Source organism: Lates calcarifer, linkage group LG1, assembly GCF_001640805.2.
Source record: "Lates calcarifer isolate ASB-BC8 linkage group LG1, TLL_Latcal_v3, whole genome shotgun sequence".
NCBI classification, from domain to species: domain Eukaryota; kingdom Metazoa; phylum Chordata; class Actinopteri; family Centropomidae; genus Lates; species Lates calcarifer.
This window is the reverse complement of record NC_066833.1, coordinates 5,408,679-5,425,379: the sequence shown is the minus strand read 5'-3', so window position 1 is coordinate 5,425,379 and position 16,701 is coordinate 5,408,679. Positions and strand designations below refer to the sequence as shown.

At 38.9% G+C, this 16,701-nt stretch overlaps 1 protein-coding gene across 1 annotated transcript in view; it reads right to left on the bottom strand.

Annotated features, from left to right (window-relative positions):
• Window positions 1–3,406: 3,406 nt before the first annotated feature.
• The window catches only part of LOC108872827 (aryl hydrocarbon receptor), a 36,592-nt gene continuing 23,297 nt past the window's right edge, over window positions 3,407–16,701 (bottom strand). The window contains exons 5-11 of the mRNA XM_018660710.2: window positions 15,590–15,722; window positions 13,971–14,104; window positions 12,966–13,168; window positions 12,696–12,805; window positions 11,305–11,446; window positions 9,351–10,962; window positions 3,407–6,596 (exon numbers count right to left, since the gene is read on the bottom strand). Coding sequence (XP_018516226.1) covers window positions 6,447–6,596; window positions 9,351–10,962; window positions 11,305–11,446; window positions 12,696–12,805; window positions 12,966–13,168; window positions 13,971–14,104; window positions 15,590–15,722 — 2,484 coding nt within the window. The 3' untranslated portion in view covers window positions 3,407–6,446. The remainder of the gene's footprint in view (window positions 6,597–9,350; window positions 10,963–11,304; window positions 11,447–12,695; window positions 12,806–12,965; window positions 13,169–13,970; window positions 14,105–15,589; window positions 15,723–16,701) is intronic.

Genomic DNA, 16,701 nt, shown 5'->3' with positions numbered 1-16,701 from the left:
CTCCTCTCACTTAGCACATCACCTCATCAGCATGGAAGCCATGTATGCAAGCTGCTCCAATGTCTGTACATTCTCATTGTATGCTACTGCCACCTAGTGGGCTATGTTGCACAGTAAGGTAATTGTGTAACGTTATTGTTTTTTGTTGCACTTGACAGCCCCACAGGGCCCCATTAAATCCTTGCTCAAATCAGTTTTTACGGATGATTTTGGCCTTTACTAAACAATAGACTGCTTGCACACTCACTGATTTGTTCAGTGACACTGAGGACTTGGTATAGCCACTCAGGAGCCTTTTCCTATATTTAATCTTGTGCTAATATTGGATTTCTTTCTCTTTTTTTGACAGAATCCTTTCTATTTTTTTCTCTCAAATCCAAGATAAGTCCCAAAATGTGTGGAGGAGACATTCAGAAACAGTCCAGAGGAATTGGCTCTTCCTCACTCTGCACACTCTGGCAGAAGGTCATGAACCTTAACGTGGAATTTTAAGCCGACTATCTCTTTTACTGCTGCTGCCCTCTGGTCCCCCTTGTTTCCAGTCCTTGGTCCATATTATAAGTCAAAAGCAAACACAAAGAAGCTTCTCCAGAAGCTCTTACTGAATGGGTACTACAAATGTAGAAAGTGTGCTGAGACACTATGATGAGCAGTACTTTGTTTAGGCATCCTCTTATGCTAGAAACTGTTACCTTGCCAGTAATATCATTATATTATATTAAGCATTCCAGCTCTGTACTCAGGTTTGCAGGAATGAAAGGGTAAGATTTTGAATAAGTGGTGATCAGATTATTGCTGCAAAGATCATTTGTCCTAAGGTCATGTGAGGAATAAAAAAGAGAAAAAATTTAAAATATTGTTATTATGAAGGAAAGCTGTTTCTTCATTAGATTTCTGAGATTTTAATCCTCCAGCTGCTTGATAAATTGATCCCACAGATATTCCCCTACAAAACTTTTTGAAAACCAGTGTGGTATGCAAAGTGAACAACAGGGGGCATCTCAGACCACTGATTCCATCTATTTTTATTCAAAGAGGCAGGCTTCCAGTACAAGTTACTTTCTCAATAAAAGTGGTAGTTATAATTAATGATTTAAGTATGATTAGGATCTTTAGTGTTTCTATCTTAAGTACTGTTTATAGATAGAAACACATATACTGGGATAATGTGTGTTTACATTAACTTGGTTTGAGAAATGATCCAAAGTCAGTGCACTTATTTCAGCCATGAGGTATTGAGGTAGTAGAACCAATAGGTTTCACAGTGTAAAGTTTTCATCCCCTGTGCTTTTTTCCAGTGTTTCTTTAGCCACATATTTTAGAGTACCTACTTAGCCATTGTGCACCCTCACAGGTGTGATCACTCACTCACCTGAATAAACCCCTCTGCAGCACTGTGTGCGGAGTGTATGAACTTGAGACCGGTTGATGTCTTCAGTCCTCACTCTCCAGTTAGTTTTGTTGCACCTGTTTCATGAGCTCATGCAATTCCCAGCATAGCTTGCTCCACCCCACCAACTGCAGCAGAAGTCCAATCAGCGGGAACAAGTGGAAACACCTGTGAGGGCGTGCAGGATTTCTTAGGGTACTAATGTTGCACTGGGCCAATATTAGCAGACAACATCCACCAAGGCAAGACTGTAGTTTCCTGTTGTTGTTGGGAAAAGCACAGGAGTAATTATAAATCAAATGACAGCAGTGGGACTCTGTAATGGTTTAGTGGGCCACTTAAACAAAACAGACATGAATAGTAATGTTATTAGCAACATCCAGTGGTAGAGGCAGTACTCACTTAAGTAAGTGATCTGAGTAATATTAGAAATAATAGTAATACTAGATTTTCATCCATCCATTATCTATATCACATATCCCTGAGGGTAATGGGGAACAGGGGCTGGAGCCAATGTCAGCTGACAATGGATGGGAGGAAGAGTACAACATAATGGAGTTTGAACATGAAACCTTCTTGCTTTAGGGTGACAGTGCTAACCACTACACCAATGTGCTGCCTAGTACTGGACCCATAAAACTCCATTATAATCCCACTTAAGTAAAAGTATAGATGTATTGATAGAAAACGTGCCTACATTGTGCAGAAATTTAGCCCCTGTGAGGGGTAGATGTATATTATTATTATGATTATGGATGTTATTGATATATGGATGTTTAAATACAACAACATTATATTGTTTTATCTAGTTGAGGTTGATACACATTTATATTAATGGTTTGATTTCTAATCTTTGCTTCTTTTATTAGAGTTTTACTTCTTGGGGCTCAAACAGTAATTTCAACAAAACCATCTGATGGGTTTAGACTGGATGCCTGTTAACAGCATCATACACATCTGAAATGTGACAGGGGCTCCCAACTAGAAGAACATTTCTGGTACATGAGCAAACAAGATGGGGATGGTTTGATAAGCTCATTATAATCTTTAATGCATAATCATAATCTTATATGTAACAGTAACCACACCAGTTATATAAACAGAAATGTCTACATGTCTGACATGTAGTGGTATAGGAGTATGAAGTAGCATGAATTGGAGACACTCTAGTAAAATACAAATACCTCACATTTGTACTTAGGTATAGTAATTAGAAGGCAGCAGCAGCTATCCACACTCAGAGTTTTTAATTAAGACAAAAGAGTTCATGTGTTTCTGCATGCAGGATGTTTTTCTCTGCTCTGTTTGATGTCCCATGAAAACCAGGCTGTGGCCATGACAGGCTCAGAGGGGGGAAGCAGGCGCGCTAGGGTGATGATTCACTCATCCCAGGCTGCAGTTCCTTCTCCCTCTACTTCAGATGGGCTCTAATTGGCTAGTTATTATTTAAATATGTCGGTGTAGCTGACCTGGCCTGACAAGACTCAACACTGAACATTATATACAGTATATGGCAACATCCCTTAGGCACACTTAGTCCCATTGTTCTTTCTTTTGCCTTGTTAGAATGGTTCAAGATGTGTCCTTGCATAAACAAGGAGGGCTTCAGTGCCTCCATCTCCCCTCCAACCACCACACAACCTCACCCTGGAAATATGCTCCTATGCCCTCAGGAGACTCAAAGTGACATTCCCACTCCCTCTTTCTGACAGTCATCTCAAAACCTTCCTATTCATTTCTGCTACTACTGGCTCTGACTTGAAACATAATAATGCAAGATTAAGTTTCGCATGTATGTAATATGGAATGTAGTTTGGAATATAAATTGTGGATAGCTAATAATAGCATTATCCTGTACATGCACATTTAGTTTTTTTCTGCATCCCACTGCCCTCTTTCTTGCAAGTGAACTGACATGTATTTAAAGGTCATACTCTGAGCATGTTTGTAGAGTGGCAGCCATAGAGGTAAGTTTGTTTACAGTAATCATGCAGACTTCTCACAGTTAATGTGGTAATGATTTATTGATGTTAAAATGCTACACATAGCACCTTTACATGTCAGGGGTCCACAGTTAGGAGTCACTGACACAGGTTGGACGCCCCCTGCTGTTTACTGTCCAAGTGAATACAAAACTGGAGGACTCAGAGAGGGAGATGTAGGAGTGGTCAGAGTTCTAATGCTTGCAAAATGTTGGTGTTTTTCCACTGTGTGTCCATTTAAGAAATCCTTTATTTCAAAGGAAGAAAATAATACATTTGAAACAAGCAGTCAAAGGACGTAGGTCAAATCTGCAACATCTACACCTTGTCCTGTTAGCATGTTAAAGTTACTGTGGCTAAGCAAAAAGACAAAATTAAACTCTCCAACATTATAGCCTATTTAACAAGTCAAGTATGGCACCATTTTCAGGCTGTCATAGAGTCCAGTGTTGTTTTGTGATGAGAGTACTATTTACAATTAAAAAAAGAGAAAAAAAAAAATCAACAAAGGAGTTTGATAAGCATGTGTTTTAAAAATAGTGCTTGAAACAAGTGACTTGACGTAAAACTATGTACATACCTGTATCTGTCAAAGCTTTCTGCTTTTATATACACATCTTTTTTCACATTGTTAATAAGTCACATCAATCATATTAAATATAGCAAACATTTCTGCTGTAGAAAAAAGAATGGGGAAGAAAAAAAGTCAATTCGAATAACATGTAACCACGTGTGTATCACATTTCAACATAAAACATATAACAATAATAACAACAGTAATGACATTGTTTGAACAATTAAATGGAAATCTCTTTTCAGCATCTTTTCTTGATGAAATAATTGTACTCTGCATCATTTCTCATTTTACTATGTACAAGAAACATTCAGAACTGTATCCTTCCAGTGGAGATCTCTCTTTAATACTCACATTTGGTTTTTCAGTGTTTGCCATTCAGTAACTGCTCCAAGATGCTGTGTAGACCTGAAATTACTGACCTGATATAGCACCAAGTTTTTTGCATTTAAAAGGAAAAGTCTGACATTTTGGGGAAATAATTTTTGTTTTCTATCTCAGACAACAAATCAGGTAAGAAAATTGATATTATTTCACATCTGTGCATCCAGTATGTCTGTATATATTCACTCCCTTCCTATAACGTCAGACTTTTTCTTTAAAAACTTGGGTTTGATTGTACTGTAATGGATTTGGGTGTGGATTCATTGTAAAAAGATTTCACTTATTCCCTCCGGGAGAGCAAGTGCAACCATTGCTTAGTGAGAGAATAACATTTTCTTTCTTTCTTTCTTTCTTTTTTCTGTTTGTTTGTTTTGTTTTTTTGTACAAGAAAATGTCTTACATATAAACTTCAAAAACAATCCAGAATGCTCACTTCCTGTAGGACATGAATAAATATTGAAAATTCAAATTAAGTGACTTCTCCCAATCAAGTTTTAATGAAGACAAAAAAGAAATAAAACTCATCCAGATGTCCAAGATTAGCAACATTGTTGAAAAAAAAAAAAAAAATCAAATGGAGAATGATGAAAAATTTGACAATTGTACAGGAGTGTTTGTGCTTGTGAGGACATTAACCCATCACCTGAAATGTACCTCAAAGTAACAGAAAAAAGCAAACGGCACCATCTTGCATCAGTAGCCTCAAAGATAAATAAAATAAAAACTAATCACAAAAAACAGGGTCTGTTGTTTTTAGAACCCCAGCATCCCTGACTACAGATCTGCATTAAGTGGGTGCTGGAAATAAAGTGCAGGATATTTCTAGCCATAATTTCCATATTCTATACTTTTTTCAAACATATATAACGGATTAATCTCATTGTTGACAATTAAAAACTGTTCAACAAGGATATCACTGAACAATGAAAGATTACATTCTTGTTGCATGATGAAAATCTACGAGCGGTGCTGATGTTCTTTTCGACAGCCAGTACCAAAAATCTGTAATCAAGTTGGGAGTTACACTGATGGGGGATAGAGTGTGTGTTTGTGTGTGTGTGTGTGTGTGTGTGTGTGTTATATGGTGCCTTCAGATACAAAGCAATGCAAATTGTCCTAACCCTAGCTCCCAATTATAGAGATATCTGATGAAAAATAAACTCACAAGACACTGAGCTGCATTTGATGCTCGGTCAGATACTTTTCGAGAGCCTCCTCCTACATTCATGAACTAGAGACATACAACATCCCGTCTTTGCCTCAGTTTATCTGCATCTGTTTGTTTTTGCATCTCACGACTTATGGCTGCAACTAATATAATCATTACTGATTAATGTACTGGTTATTTGTCTATGTCAGAAAATCTTTCCCAGAGCTGAGCATGACATCTTCAAATGTCTTTAACTGTCTTGTTTTGGTCCAGCAAACAGTCTAAAAGTCTTCATTCAGTTTACTAACATATATGACAAAGAAAAGCAGCAAATCCTGACATCTGAGAACTTGGAACCATGAAATGCTTAGTAGTTTTGCTTGGAAAATGACTATATTGATGTGAAGTAATTGACCTTAATCTGGGTTATATTCAGCTTCTGTTGGTAAAGTGGTATCAGTCATTGACCCACCGATAACATCCAGTCAGTCCAAATGTTTTCAAGCATCTCTTTTATGGGTTATCTTGATCTTTCATGTTATACAAAATATAACAAAATTCTGCATGAAATGACATAATAATATAAAACTAAATGGTGAATAATTGGTATTGAAAGCTATTCAAAAAGGTGCATCTAAAACTAAACTGTGCTTTGCGTTGTATCTGAACACAGATTTATAACACACAGCTTCATGAAAACTAAATTTACCTCTCTGTATTACTTTAAATAAACTGAGCACTCTTGACTGCATTATTGTAAACAAAGGACTCATGATAATTTGACTTGCACAATGACCCCCTACCCCACAAAAAAAAAGACAAATTAAAAACAAAAGAAAAACATATAGGCCTACATTTATTCAGCTTTGTTTATTATGGTATCTAGACTGTATAAGGCTGGTCCAGTCATTGTGTGTTTCTGGCCATTAACAGTGTCCTGCTGCATGACTGTTCCTGGTCAGATGGTCAGAGGTAGAAGCCGGTGGCTGGTGGGTCAGGGAGGCTGGACAAAGTCTCAGGGCCAGGTATCTGGACGGCAGGGGGCGCTGGTTCATTTCCATTGGGCAGAGCACAGCCCCCTGAGTAAGTACTGTTCAGGATGCAGCCATTCTCCATCTACACAAGGAAGAGGGTATCATGAATACAGAGAGCTGGACATAACAGTATAAAACAGTAATATATGTCCGCATGTGTATGTGAAAGCAGCAGCCCTGTTGTGTAGATTTAAACCCTGTTTTAGTAGCTTTAAGGCTGGAATACTCATTTTATCATTTTATTTTCAAGCTTTATCATTTAGCAATATTGGCTGACTATCTTCATCATCAGATTTTTTGCTTTCAAATATCAATATCCAGCACTGATCAGACTCTACCACAAATGCTCATTTCACCTCAAAGTGACATTTTAAAAGCATTAAAAGACAGTGAATTGATAACTTTGGGCAAAATCATTCAAGGCATTTGAGTCATCTTAACTATTTAAGAGTAGCTGACTACTCTGCTCTGACTAAAAACTATTTTACAGCAATATAAAAATCCTGTTAATCTCCTCTCTTCCTGTCTGCAAACACTTTCAGCCTCTGCAGCAGAGAAAAACAACAGTACTGCCATTTTCTGTTGGTTACAAACAGGGAGAGAAAACAAATTGTGCAAGCACAACATGCCATTTTCATTTTTGGATACTGAGTAATGACCCTAAACAAACAAAACACAGATGTAGAAAACTACAGCTCTGTGTCTCCTCTGAGGTTTCTGCCTTGGATTGAACTATTTTCTTATTTTGGCATACAATGTTACTGATGCAATGATTAATCTGGTCTGATTCAATTTATCAAAGATTTAATGGCCTAATCTAAACATAATGTAGTATATAGAACTCTACTATGTAACAGCTGAAATACATGACACATATTTTATGAAAAGATGTACATTTATGTGCAGATGTGATTACTGGAGGGAACAAATTAGATATTTTTTGGGTGCATAAACACTCAATGATTCAGCTGCACCTGGTGAATTATATATAGATATTTTTAGGAATTTATTGAAAATGTATTCAATGCAAATACTTTACTCTCACTTTGATGTAAAACATCTATTGATTGACAAAAAGCTTAAAGAGCGAATTACAGGTTACATTTTTAGAGAAATTTATACTTAATGTCTGAAAATGACCATTTGAAAAGTTAATTGAAGAGTTTCTAGGTTTTACAAGACATGAAGGCAAAAATTCAGAGGAAAATGTTCCTGTTTTTTTTGCCCCAACATCACATCATATTAAGATAAGATAAGATAAGATAAGATAAGATAAGATAAGATAAGATAAGATAAGATAAGCTATTACGATCACACGGAGCTGTGTCGTTGACTCAGATTCTACACAGATTCTCTACATGTGATAATAGTACCTGATGGTAAGTTTGAGCAGTTGTGTGGTGTTTTTTTTCGGTAGTTTTACAGTATAATATTCATGTCTGACCACACCAAATTATTGTGTGAGTGCAGGCTACACAAATTCCAGCCTGTCCACTATTTTCCTGACAGGAAAAGAAACTGTGTTAGCTTTTGTGCTTAGGTGCATTTTGTACAAGTGAGGAGACTGTGCTCTGTTGTATGCATACAAATATATATTTTCAACCTCTTCAGATTCCTATCAATTAAAGTTAAACTTGCTCTAACTTGGCCAGTCTCCCCTATGTTACATCACTTCCAGTTTGTCATTTTTAGATGTGGATGGAAAGTTCTCTCTCAAACACAGATCCAGAAGTCACTGTACTGTATATAAAAGTATATTTTTTTGAAAATCTAGTTTCTACATATTTTCCCTACACATTGATTCATTGTGATCTCCAACCTGCAAGTTGCAGTTATAAGCATATTAATCAAATGTATCACAGGAGAGTTTTAAAATATTCTGAATGTTTTGGACATGTGAAAATGACAGTACAGGGGTCATCTTAATTAGAAGGGTCATTTAGTGGGGAACATGTATTAACTCTGGAAATGTCATAGCTGCCTGCCAATTAGAATTTGTATTAAATGTTGACAGATCATCCTCAGGGGCCTGCTGTTGGAAATTTTAGCATAACCATTAGAGGAAAGGTCAGGGTGTGACTGAATTATCAGTCATCTACTGTGTGTGAGGAATATCAACAGCAAATGTCATAAGAATTGGGCATTCATTTGTGGTTTTATTTTGTCATTAAATAAAATTTCGGACAAGTGGACAATTCTGAACTATTAGTGTTTGATGAAATACTTCAGATCACCAAACTGAGTAGCATTCATCCTCTGGTCCAAAAGGCCTGTATGAAACTGAACATCCCATTCAAAAGTTGCCAGCATAATATACTGAGAACCAACATAGGCCTACAACTAATATTTTTTTCTCTGTTTTAATCTTTCAATTCATCAGTAAAGATCTGTACAATATCAGAAAACTCTGAAAAATGGCCATCACAATTTCCTAGAGCACAAGATAACATCACTGTTTTGTCCAACCAAGAAAAACCAAAACCCCCAAAATATTCAATTTAATATAAAGCTAGAACAAGAAAGCAGTAAATTTGCACTTTTGAGAACTGGGGATCAGCAAATGTTATGCATTTTTACTTGGAAAATTACAATAACAATTGACTGAGCATAAAAATAGCTGCAGAAGAATTTTCTTTTAATTGACCAATTGTTGCAGCTTTGAGAACCAGTTTTGAGAACCATTTCCTTAACAATAGCTAAGAGAGTAAGGATACAGTGTATTACATGGTTTTACATGCAGTTCCAAAAGCGCAAGCATAAGCATCTAAACTCAAACTGTTGTAGCTAGCTATGATTTCAATGCCATAACAATACATCAGTGTTTCAGCAACCTCACCTTACTATGATTGGGATCATGAGGGATCTCTGAGGTAACCATGCCATAATGGTCCAGCTGCCGGCAGGGCTTGCCCACACCTAGGATCTGCTCCAAGGAGGCGTTGGGGGGAGGGCACTGCGACAGGCTGGAGATTACCTGGGCCAAAGGAACTGGAATCTGGTCCTGCGGCAGTTTGTGGTTCATCCCCTGGAAGGATGAAACCATGGACTCTGCCCCGTGCTGTTGCCCACTCCTTCCGAACAAACCACTTCCACTAATTGTGTAATCTGCATTGTCAATATCACGCATACTATAATCCATGCAAGAATCCAGTGAGGTGTTTGTAAGAGGTTTTTGGCTGTTATCAAGGCAGGGGTTGCTGCCCAGACTCTCACTGAATCCATAGTCCTGCCACTGGGATTTCCCAGCTGGATGCTCTGTGCTGGAGATGCCACATAGTCCATTGAGGTTGGCTGCCTTCTGTTTGGCATGGTACTGCTGTGAAAGTTGGTTCTGCATCCTGGATTGCTGCTGCTGCAGGTAGGGTTGATGTGTTTGCTGCTGATGCAGCTCACCATCCAGCTCTGATGCCTTGCCAGTGAAAATAGTCTGTTGTGTGTTAAAGTGTTCCAGTTGTATCCCTGCACTGGTTAGAATGTCTTGGGCTGTCCATTGTCCATTGGGAATAGATTGGTTTTGTCCTAGCAGTTCCCCATTAACTATTGTGTTTGCCAAATGGTCATTCTGGTGGCCCCAGTCGTGTGCCACTTTACCCGTTCGCATGCTGAGGTGCTGCTGCATCTGCTGGGACAGCTGGACGATGGGAGCCTGCCCCACCAGGGGAGGCTTATGGTGAGGAAACTGCATTTGCACATTAGTGTCAGATGTGGGGTTACTCTCAGGTAGTGACACTGTTGTAGCTGTCGCTGAGGCTGTACTAGGAGGCATCTGTTCTCCATGTTCTGTGGAATCATTCTTTCCCTCTATGGAGTCGTATATATATGAAAGGATCTCATCATTTGTCAGCAGGTCATCCAAAGTGGGCACACGTTCAGGGTCCATCTCAACTCTGATCATCCGCTCATCCAGCAACAGCAGCTCCAGATCCTCAGCACTCAGCCCCAACCCCTCCAGAGCTCCAAACAGCTCACCATTTGAACAGCTCCCCTCTTCTGCATCTGCAACACCTTGGCTTTCCAAGGAGAGGGAGTCCAAAGTAGCCAGCAGTGGGTCAAAGCTTATGTTTGGCTCTGTGAGGCCTGGACCCACCACACCATTGCTTGCCTGATCCCAGCTCCTGTGCAAACTGGAGGGTTCTGAGTCAGAGAAGCCAATTTGTTCTCCAAAGAAGCTGCCATGGAAGGACATTTTGGGCTCCAGAGCAGGCTGGCAAACATAGACCGATTCATCCTGACTCATAAGTGCCCCGAGAAGGGAGCCAGGGTCCAGACCATCCCTCACCAGCCTTTCTGTCCGGCTCTTCTTGGACTTACTGCCATTTTTCTCATGGCCTCCATCTATAAAGCCTGCAATGGGATGGTTGGACTGGTAGAGCAGAGCCTCACCTGTGGCATAGGTAAAGGGTAGATGCATGGAGCGCTTACGCAAGTGTTCTCCTCCCTCTTCATCCCTGTAATGACAGAAAACATGATTACTATCTGGAGACCTCACCATTGCAATTCTTTTCCAAAGAATCAAAGTTTCTAGCTTTTATTTCTTACCCACTTTTCCATGATTGAAGGTGTCTTGTAAATGTCATACATTTTTAAAAATGTAAAATGTGTCATATTAAAGTTGAAAGCATGATTCCCTCTTAGGGCTTAAAACTCTCGCCATATAAACTATGACTTTAACAGACATGTATATGTGTGTATATAAAGGTTCTGTTGCTGTAAGCTTGTTTTATCTGTCTTTGAATACAACTGGTGCATTTTCTTGGTTTACAACACAACATAAAGGGACAGGAACATACAAAAGAGGCCTCTGGGTGGCGATGATGTAGTCTGGTTTGCCATTCTTGTATACCAGTCTTGCATTAGCCTGAACCCATTTCCAGCGATTCTCCTTGGTGAGGAGCCTGAACACAGTCAGACCACTCTCTCCAGTCTTCATCACTACAAATATGGAGGCACAAACACAATTAGAATGAATGAACTGTATAACAAAATTATTTATATTACAACCTAATGAAAACACATTATTGCAGTAAGGACAGAGCCCAGAGATATTGGTACAGAGCTAACCTTCACTAACAGGGTGTGTTGACGATATTTCATACCAAAGAAAAGAAAAAAAAAATATAGATTTAAGATTGACGAGCTTTCTCTGGAATTCTGGTCCTTAAGCCTTCCTACAATGAGAGATAACACACTGGAGTCAAGTCTATGGGGTCACTGGGATGCATGATTGTGTTGTCATATGTTGTGTTAAGTAGATTTCATTGCCTCTCTTGTGAAGAAGTGGAAGTTGTGCCTTACTGATGGCAGATTTGTGGTCAGGGCAATCACCAAAGACATTATCAATCATCCCTAGGAACCACTAATATCAACAGAAATGTTCACTGAAATCTGGCTGCTAGTTGCTGAGGAGGCTATGGATGAAAGTGGACCAAAGTGCGAGAGGAGTGGACAACTAACCAACTGACTGATATTCTCTAGTCAGTTCTTAGTCATTACACATATTTCCAGTAATGTGTTTTCACTGCTTTATATTACAAATTAATGAGAGAGAAAAATTTGAGTTCTGCTTGGATCATGGACAGTTACACAAGATAATTTTGATATTTTAAAAAAGTCTCCCTTAAGGATTATGTCAGAGCCCAAAAATCCTGCATTCTCTCATCCTTTTGTACAATTTTGAGAGGAATGAGAGGTAAATTGGGAAGGTGACTAAGTCCACAAAATCCTACTCTGACGTATTATAATGTTAGGCTGAATGGGAAAGATAACTTGGCTCTTCTGTGTAGAAGCTCCACTTGTTTTTACATCGTGATTTATCTACACTGATCCTTGCGATCTGGTGAGGAGAGAGCAGTCAGTAACATATCTGACCTCTGAAGTGTTTGTGTGTTGGTGCTGCTGTATGGATCATCTCTGATGCTTTGCTCATGCAGTGGATTTGTGAGCCCTATCCTCTCCTCTGGCAGCTCTGCAGCTTTGCTCAATCTGCTCCGTAATCCAGCGGGATTACTTGTGAAAGCTGTCTGAACTCTCTGACCAGGTTGGAGCAGACCTTCTCAACTTTTTTGACATGACTAAGTCTAGAATAGTAACATGGTTCTGTCAGATTAATATTGGAGGTTTTCCTTACTGATATGTGGTAAACAGAGTCAAATAACGTGGTTGGTGTGGTGACACAACTTACTTCTGACATGGTTCTCTGCACAGTACAACATATCTGCTGCATGGATGAACTGATAGCCAGATCCGCGTACCCGCAGTTCAGCCTCTGTGTACCCCAAAACTATTTTCCCCCTGTGCAAAAAGATAATAATTTACTACTCAGTGATCATATATTATTATATAGCAAAACAAATCAATAAAGATTCAACATGTAACACGTATTAAGAATGTTCACATGGTTTGTTAAGACATGTGGAGTGTGTACGTGTATGTTTCATGCCAGTCTCATTACTTTGCATCACAGGCTAAGGGTGTGAAGTCCAGCTTGTGTTTGGTTCTGAAGATCATGTTCTTGGTTCTGATCTCCAGGATGGACGGAGGCTGTAGAGGAGTTGCGATGGCAAAAAGGGCAAGCTGCGGTGGGGCCTTTCCTCCGTTTTCTTGCCGCTGGTTCTGTCCATGCAGAAACTTGAGCCTGCCTTGGATGTTCAAAGCCTGTAAAGTAAGGATAATAAATGCAATAGTTCTTTTTCATAATTTGAATTCAAATGTTCTAATAACAGAGTCCCATTCATTCACATACATATAATAATACAATACTGGCAATAATCATTGCAAAGCATTAGTCTGACAGACACGATTCCATCACAAAATATGAAGATTTGGGATTTTTATTTTTTATTTTAGGAAAATACCCTACATCCCCTTTGTTTGTGTCAGATTGATTTAACTATTGTACTGTAATTCTGTGGCCATGGCCTTCAGCATAATCCAGTTCTCATCTGCCCATCCATATGTTCATTATACTCTGAATGACTGCATTTGTTTTGGTCAAAATATTGCAAAAAATACAGCTTTCATCTCATTCCTTTGTCATGGAAAGAATTGTTCAGCTTTTCCTGTCTCAGTTTTTTTTTTTTTAATCTTTAAAGACATTTAAGAAGACCTTTGTTCTTCTTCATGTCACTTAAAACAGTTAAGTGACTGACAGTAAAAGTATTTCTATAATCTACAAGAGCTCCATATGCCTTATATAAACCAATATGTTACAAACCAAAACTTGTTGTGAGTGAGAGGAGTGGACTAATGCAAGACTTTGGACTGTACATGTTTTAGAAGCCTTACATGAAAAACAAAAACAGTACCACACAGACCTTTATTTGCTGCAAACAACTAGGTAAAAAGTCTAAATTCTTAAATCATCTTCTCAAAGTCTCATATCTCCAGGTCTGGTAAAAAAAAAAAATAGACCTCTTGTTTGCAGGTTTTCTCTCAATCGTTTCAACATGTAACCTACCAGAAAGCCTGAGGAGTTGTCCAGCAGGCAGCGAAAACGACACACAAAGCTCCTCTCCAAGAAGGACGAGTTTTCTGGGGGAAGCTGTTCAGGGTTGTAGGTGACCAGAGATGAGCTGCTGTCAGGTTCTATCTCTGTGGTAAAACAAAATATGAGCCAATGTCAGTGACACTGATTTTTCAGTATAGTCAATTTTAACTTGAGAATTTAAGTGTTAAAACACCAGTAAATGTAACAATTATATTCACTTTAAAACACCTTTGTGTGAAGCAGTAAAAAAGAATTTGATCATCATATTGTAAATATCACGATTTCAGAATACAGAAGTCAAACTGTAATTTTAAAGATTTATTTGAATATATAATGAACACCAGTGTTATCTCTACTACCACAATGAAACAGCATTTCTTGATATCTGGTCTGCTGAAATGCCTTAATAATATCACAAAAGTGAAAATGAAAAGTACATGCATTGGCACTGGCATCAAGCTCCCCTCTCTATTTATTCTTGAACTGGATTTTAATATTGTTTCATATCATCAGCTGCCGTCCATTGTAGAAAATGCACTTATGTAATGATGCCTTGAGCTAGATCTGACTTAACACATCAAGCAACAGTATTTGTTGTTGTTACAGGGAAGAGTACAAACACCCCCGCAGTGCCGGAATGGGTTAGTTGTGTGAAGGCTGTGGGTCTTAACCTAAACACATTGCTCAGAAACAAAGCACACAGACATAAGCATCTTAAAACTAAAATACCGATCAGGGACCACTTCACCTCATAGGCCACAGTGAAGATTACAGGATCATGTGACCTGACCTGAGGATGGTCTTACAGTTTAATGCCTAAACTGTGTGTACTTCTAATATTGACATCAAAAAGTGTACACACACAGACAGGACTAGGTTAGGCTGACGATTGAACTGTGGTAGATGTAAGCAGACCACAAGCAGAGACTGGGACCTAGCCCTCAAAGTTAAATCTCAGATTGACCTAGCTGGCTCGGTGGTTCGATCCCCGGCTGCTCCAGTCTGCATTTCAAAGCCTTGGGCAAGATACTGAAACCTAAAATGCCCAAGATGTAGCATTACTATGTGTGTGTGGGTGTTACAGAAACACTGTACATATACAATACATATACAAGTGGTGTAAGAATGTGTGTGTGTGAGGGTGTGGGTAAATGTGACGAGTAGCATAAAGTGATTTGAGTGGTCATTAAGACTAAAACAGTGATACATAAATGCAATCCATTTACCCATCTCACTATCTCTCTCACATATTATTTTATCTGTATGCAAACAATATCTGCATTACTACCAATAACTTTAAATTACACCCAGTCTCCTTTAAATCTCCTCAAATGGTCAAAGTAGATGTTTCCTTGCAAATGTTGCTGTTTTAAAGCCGATTTTGCAAAAAAAATATTGTTACAATCTAAGGTCAAATATTGTTGAACCTTCATCTCTTCAAACTTTCTTGCTAATATCATAATTCCTTTACTTGGTGTGTGGTTTGCCCTTCAGACAAGGGTCTCAGTTCAGAGAATTCAGTCCCAACATGACCTCACAGTTTTGCTGTGGTTGCAAATGAAAGTATCATGTAGGAGAAGAGTGATCACCTTGGGGAGAGTCCTGGGTATTGTTAGATGCAGTGGCAGGAGGAGGATTCAAAGCCCAGTGCAAGTTTCTCCTGAGCTCTTGCTGGTCCTCTGTATGAACCAGCTCATACACACTCTGATGCATGACGTCCGTCTGAGAAAAATAATGAGAGGCACAATTAGCATATGTCCAAAATAAATAAGTTACACACAGGGAGACACATAGGTCAACTTATAAACCTGAAGAAGAACTAGTTCATACTGTGACTCATCATTGTATGTAAAAGTCAGTCATAATGTACCTGATATTAATAATCCAAACACAACAAAACCCATAATTAAAATATGACTCATATGAGGGTGTGCAGCAGCCGGGCAGCATCTGTCAATCTCATCTATACTGTTTTCTTTGTCATCTCCATCAATAGCCTCAGTTTGTGACAGCTCCTCCTCATTAATACAGTTTGTTTGTGTGCGACCAGACTCTTTCCAGTTTTTGTCCTGATGGGTCAATTCATGGTTGTGACTAGGGTGTTGATACATGGCTGCTAAGGCATTGCTAAAACCCTTGGTAGACAGTTGGTGTATTTACCAATGCTAGTGGTTGACATAGTGTTTCTGGGTGGCTACAGTGGTATTCAGTGTGGTTGCTAAGGTGTTGCTAAATACTTGCTAAGGCATTATTAGATGGTTCATTTTTCTGTATGTTCCCATTGTGTTGCTTGGTGGTTTCTAGGGTGTCTGGAGCAATTTGGAGATTATAGGTAGTTTCTAGAGGGGTTTTACTAGCTGCCTGGTTGTGCTACTACTTGTGCTAACACTTTAGTAGTGCTATTAGTGGTAGTACAGCAGCCACAGCAGTACCACCAGCAGCACCTGTCACATAGCCCAATCAGTACATGTGGCTCTAGCAGTGTGTATGAAAAAGGTTTCTCCAAGACACTGTGTTCAAAAGCAAATTTCACTTTTGGATTGCTACAAAAAGTCATAGCAAAGGTGCATCATGTGTGCTGCTTAGCTGAGCTGCAGAACAGACATATGTTGCTCACTGCAGCCTACTGCTGTGACTAGTGTTCTACAAAAGGCCAGGCTATAAATAGGTCAGGTTTTTTTGCTGCTGTTTGAGACACTGA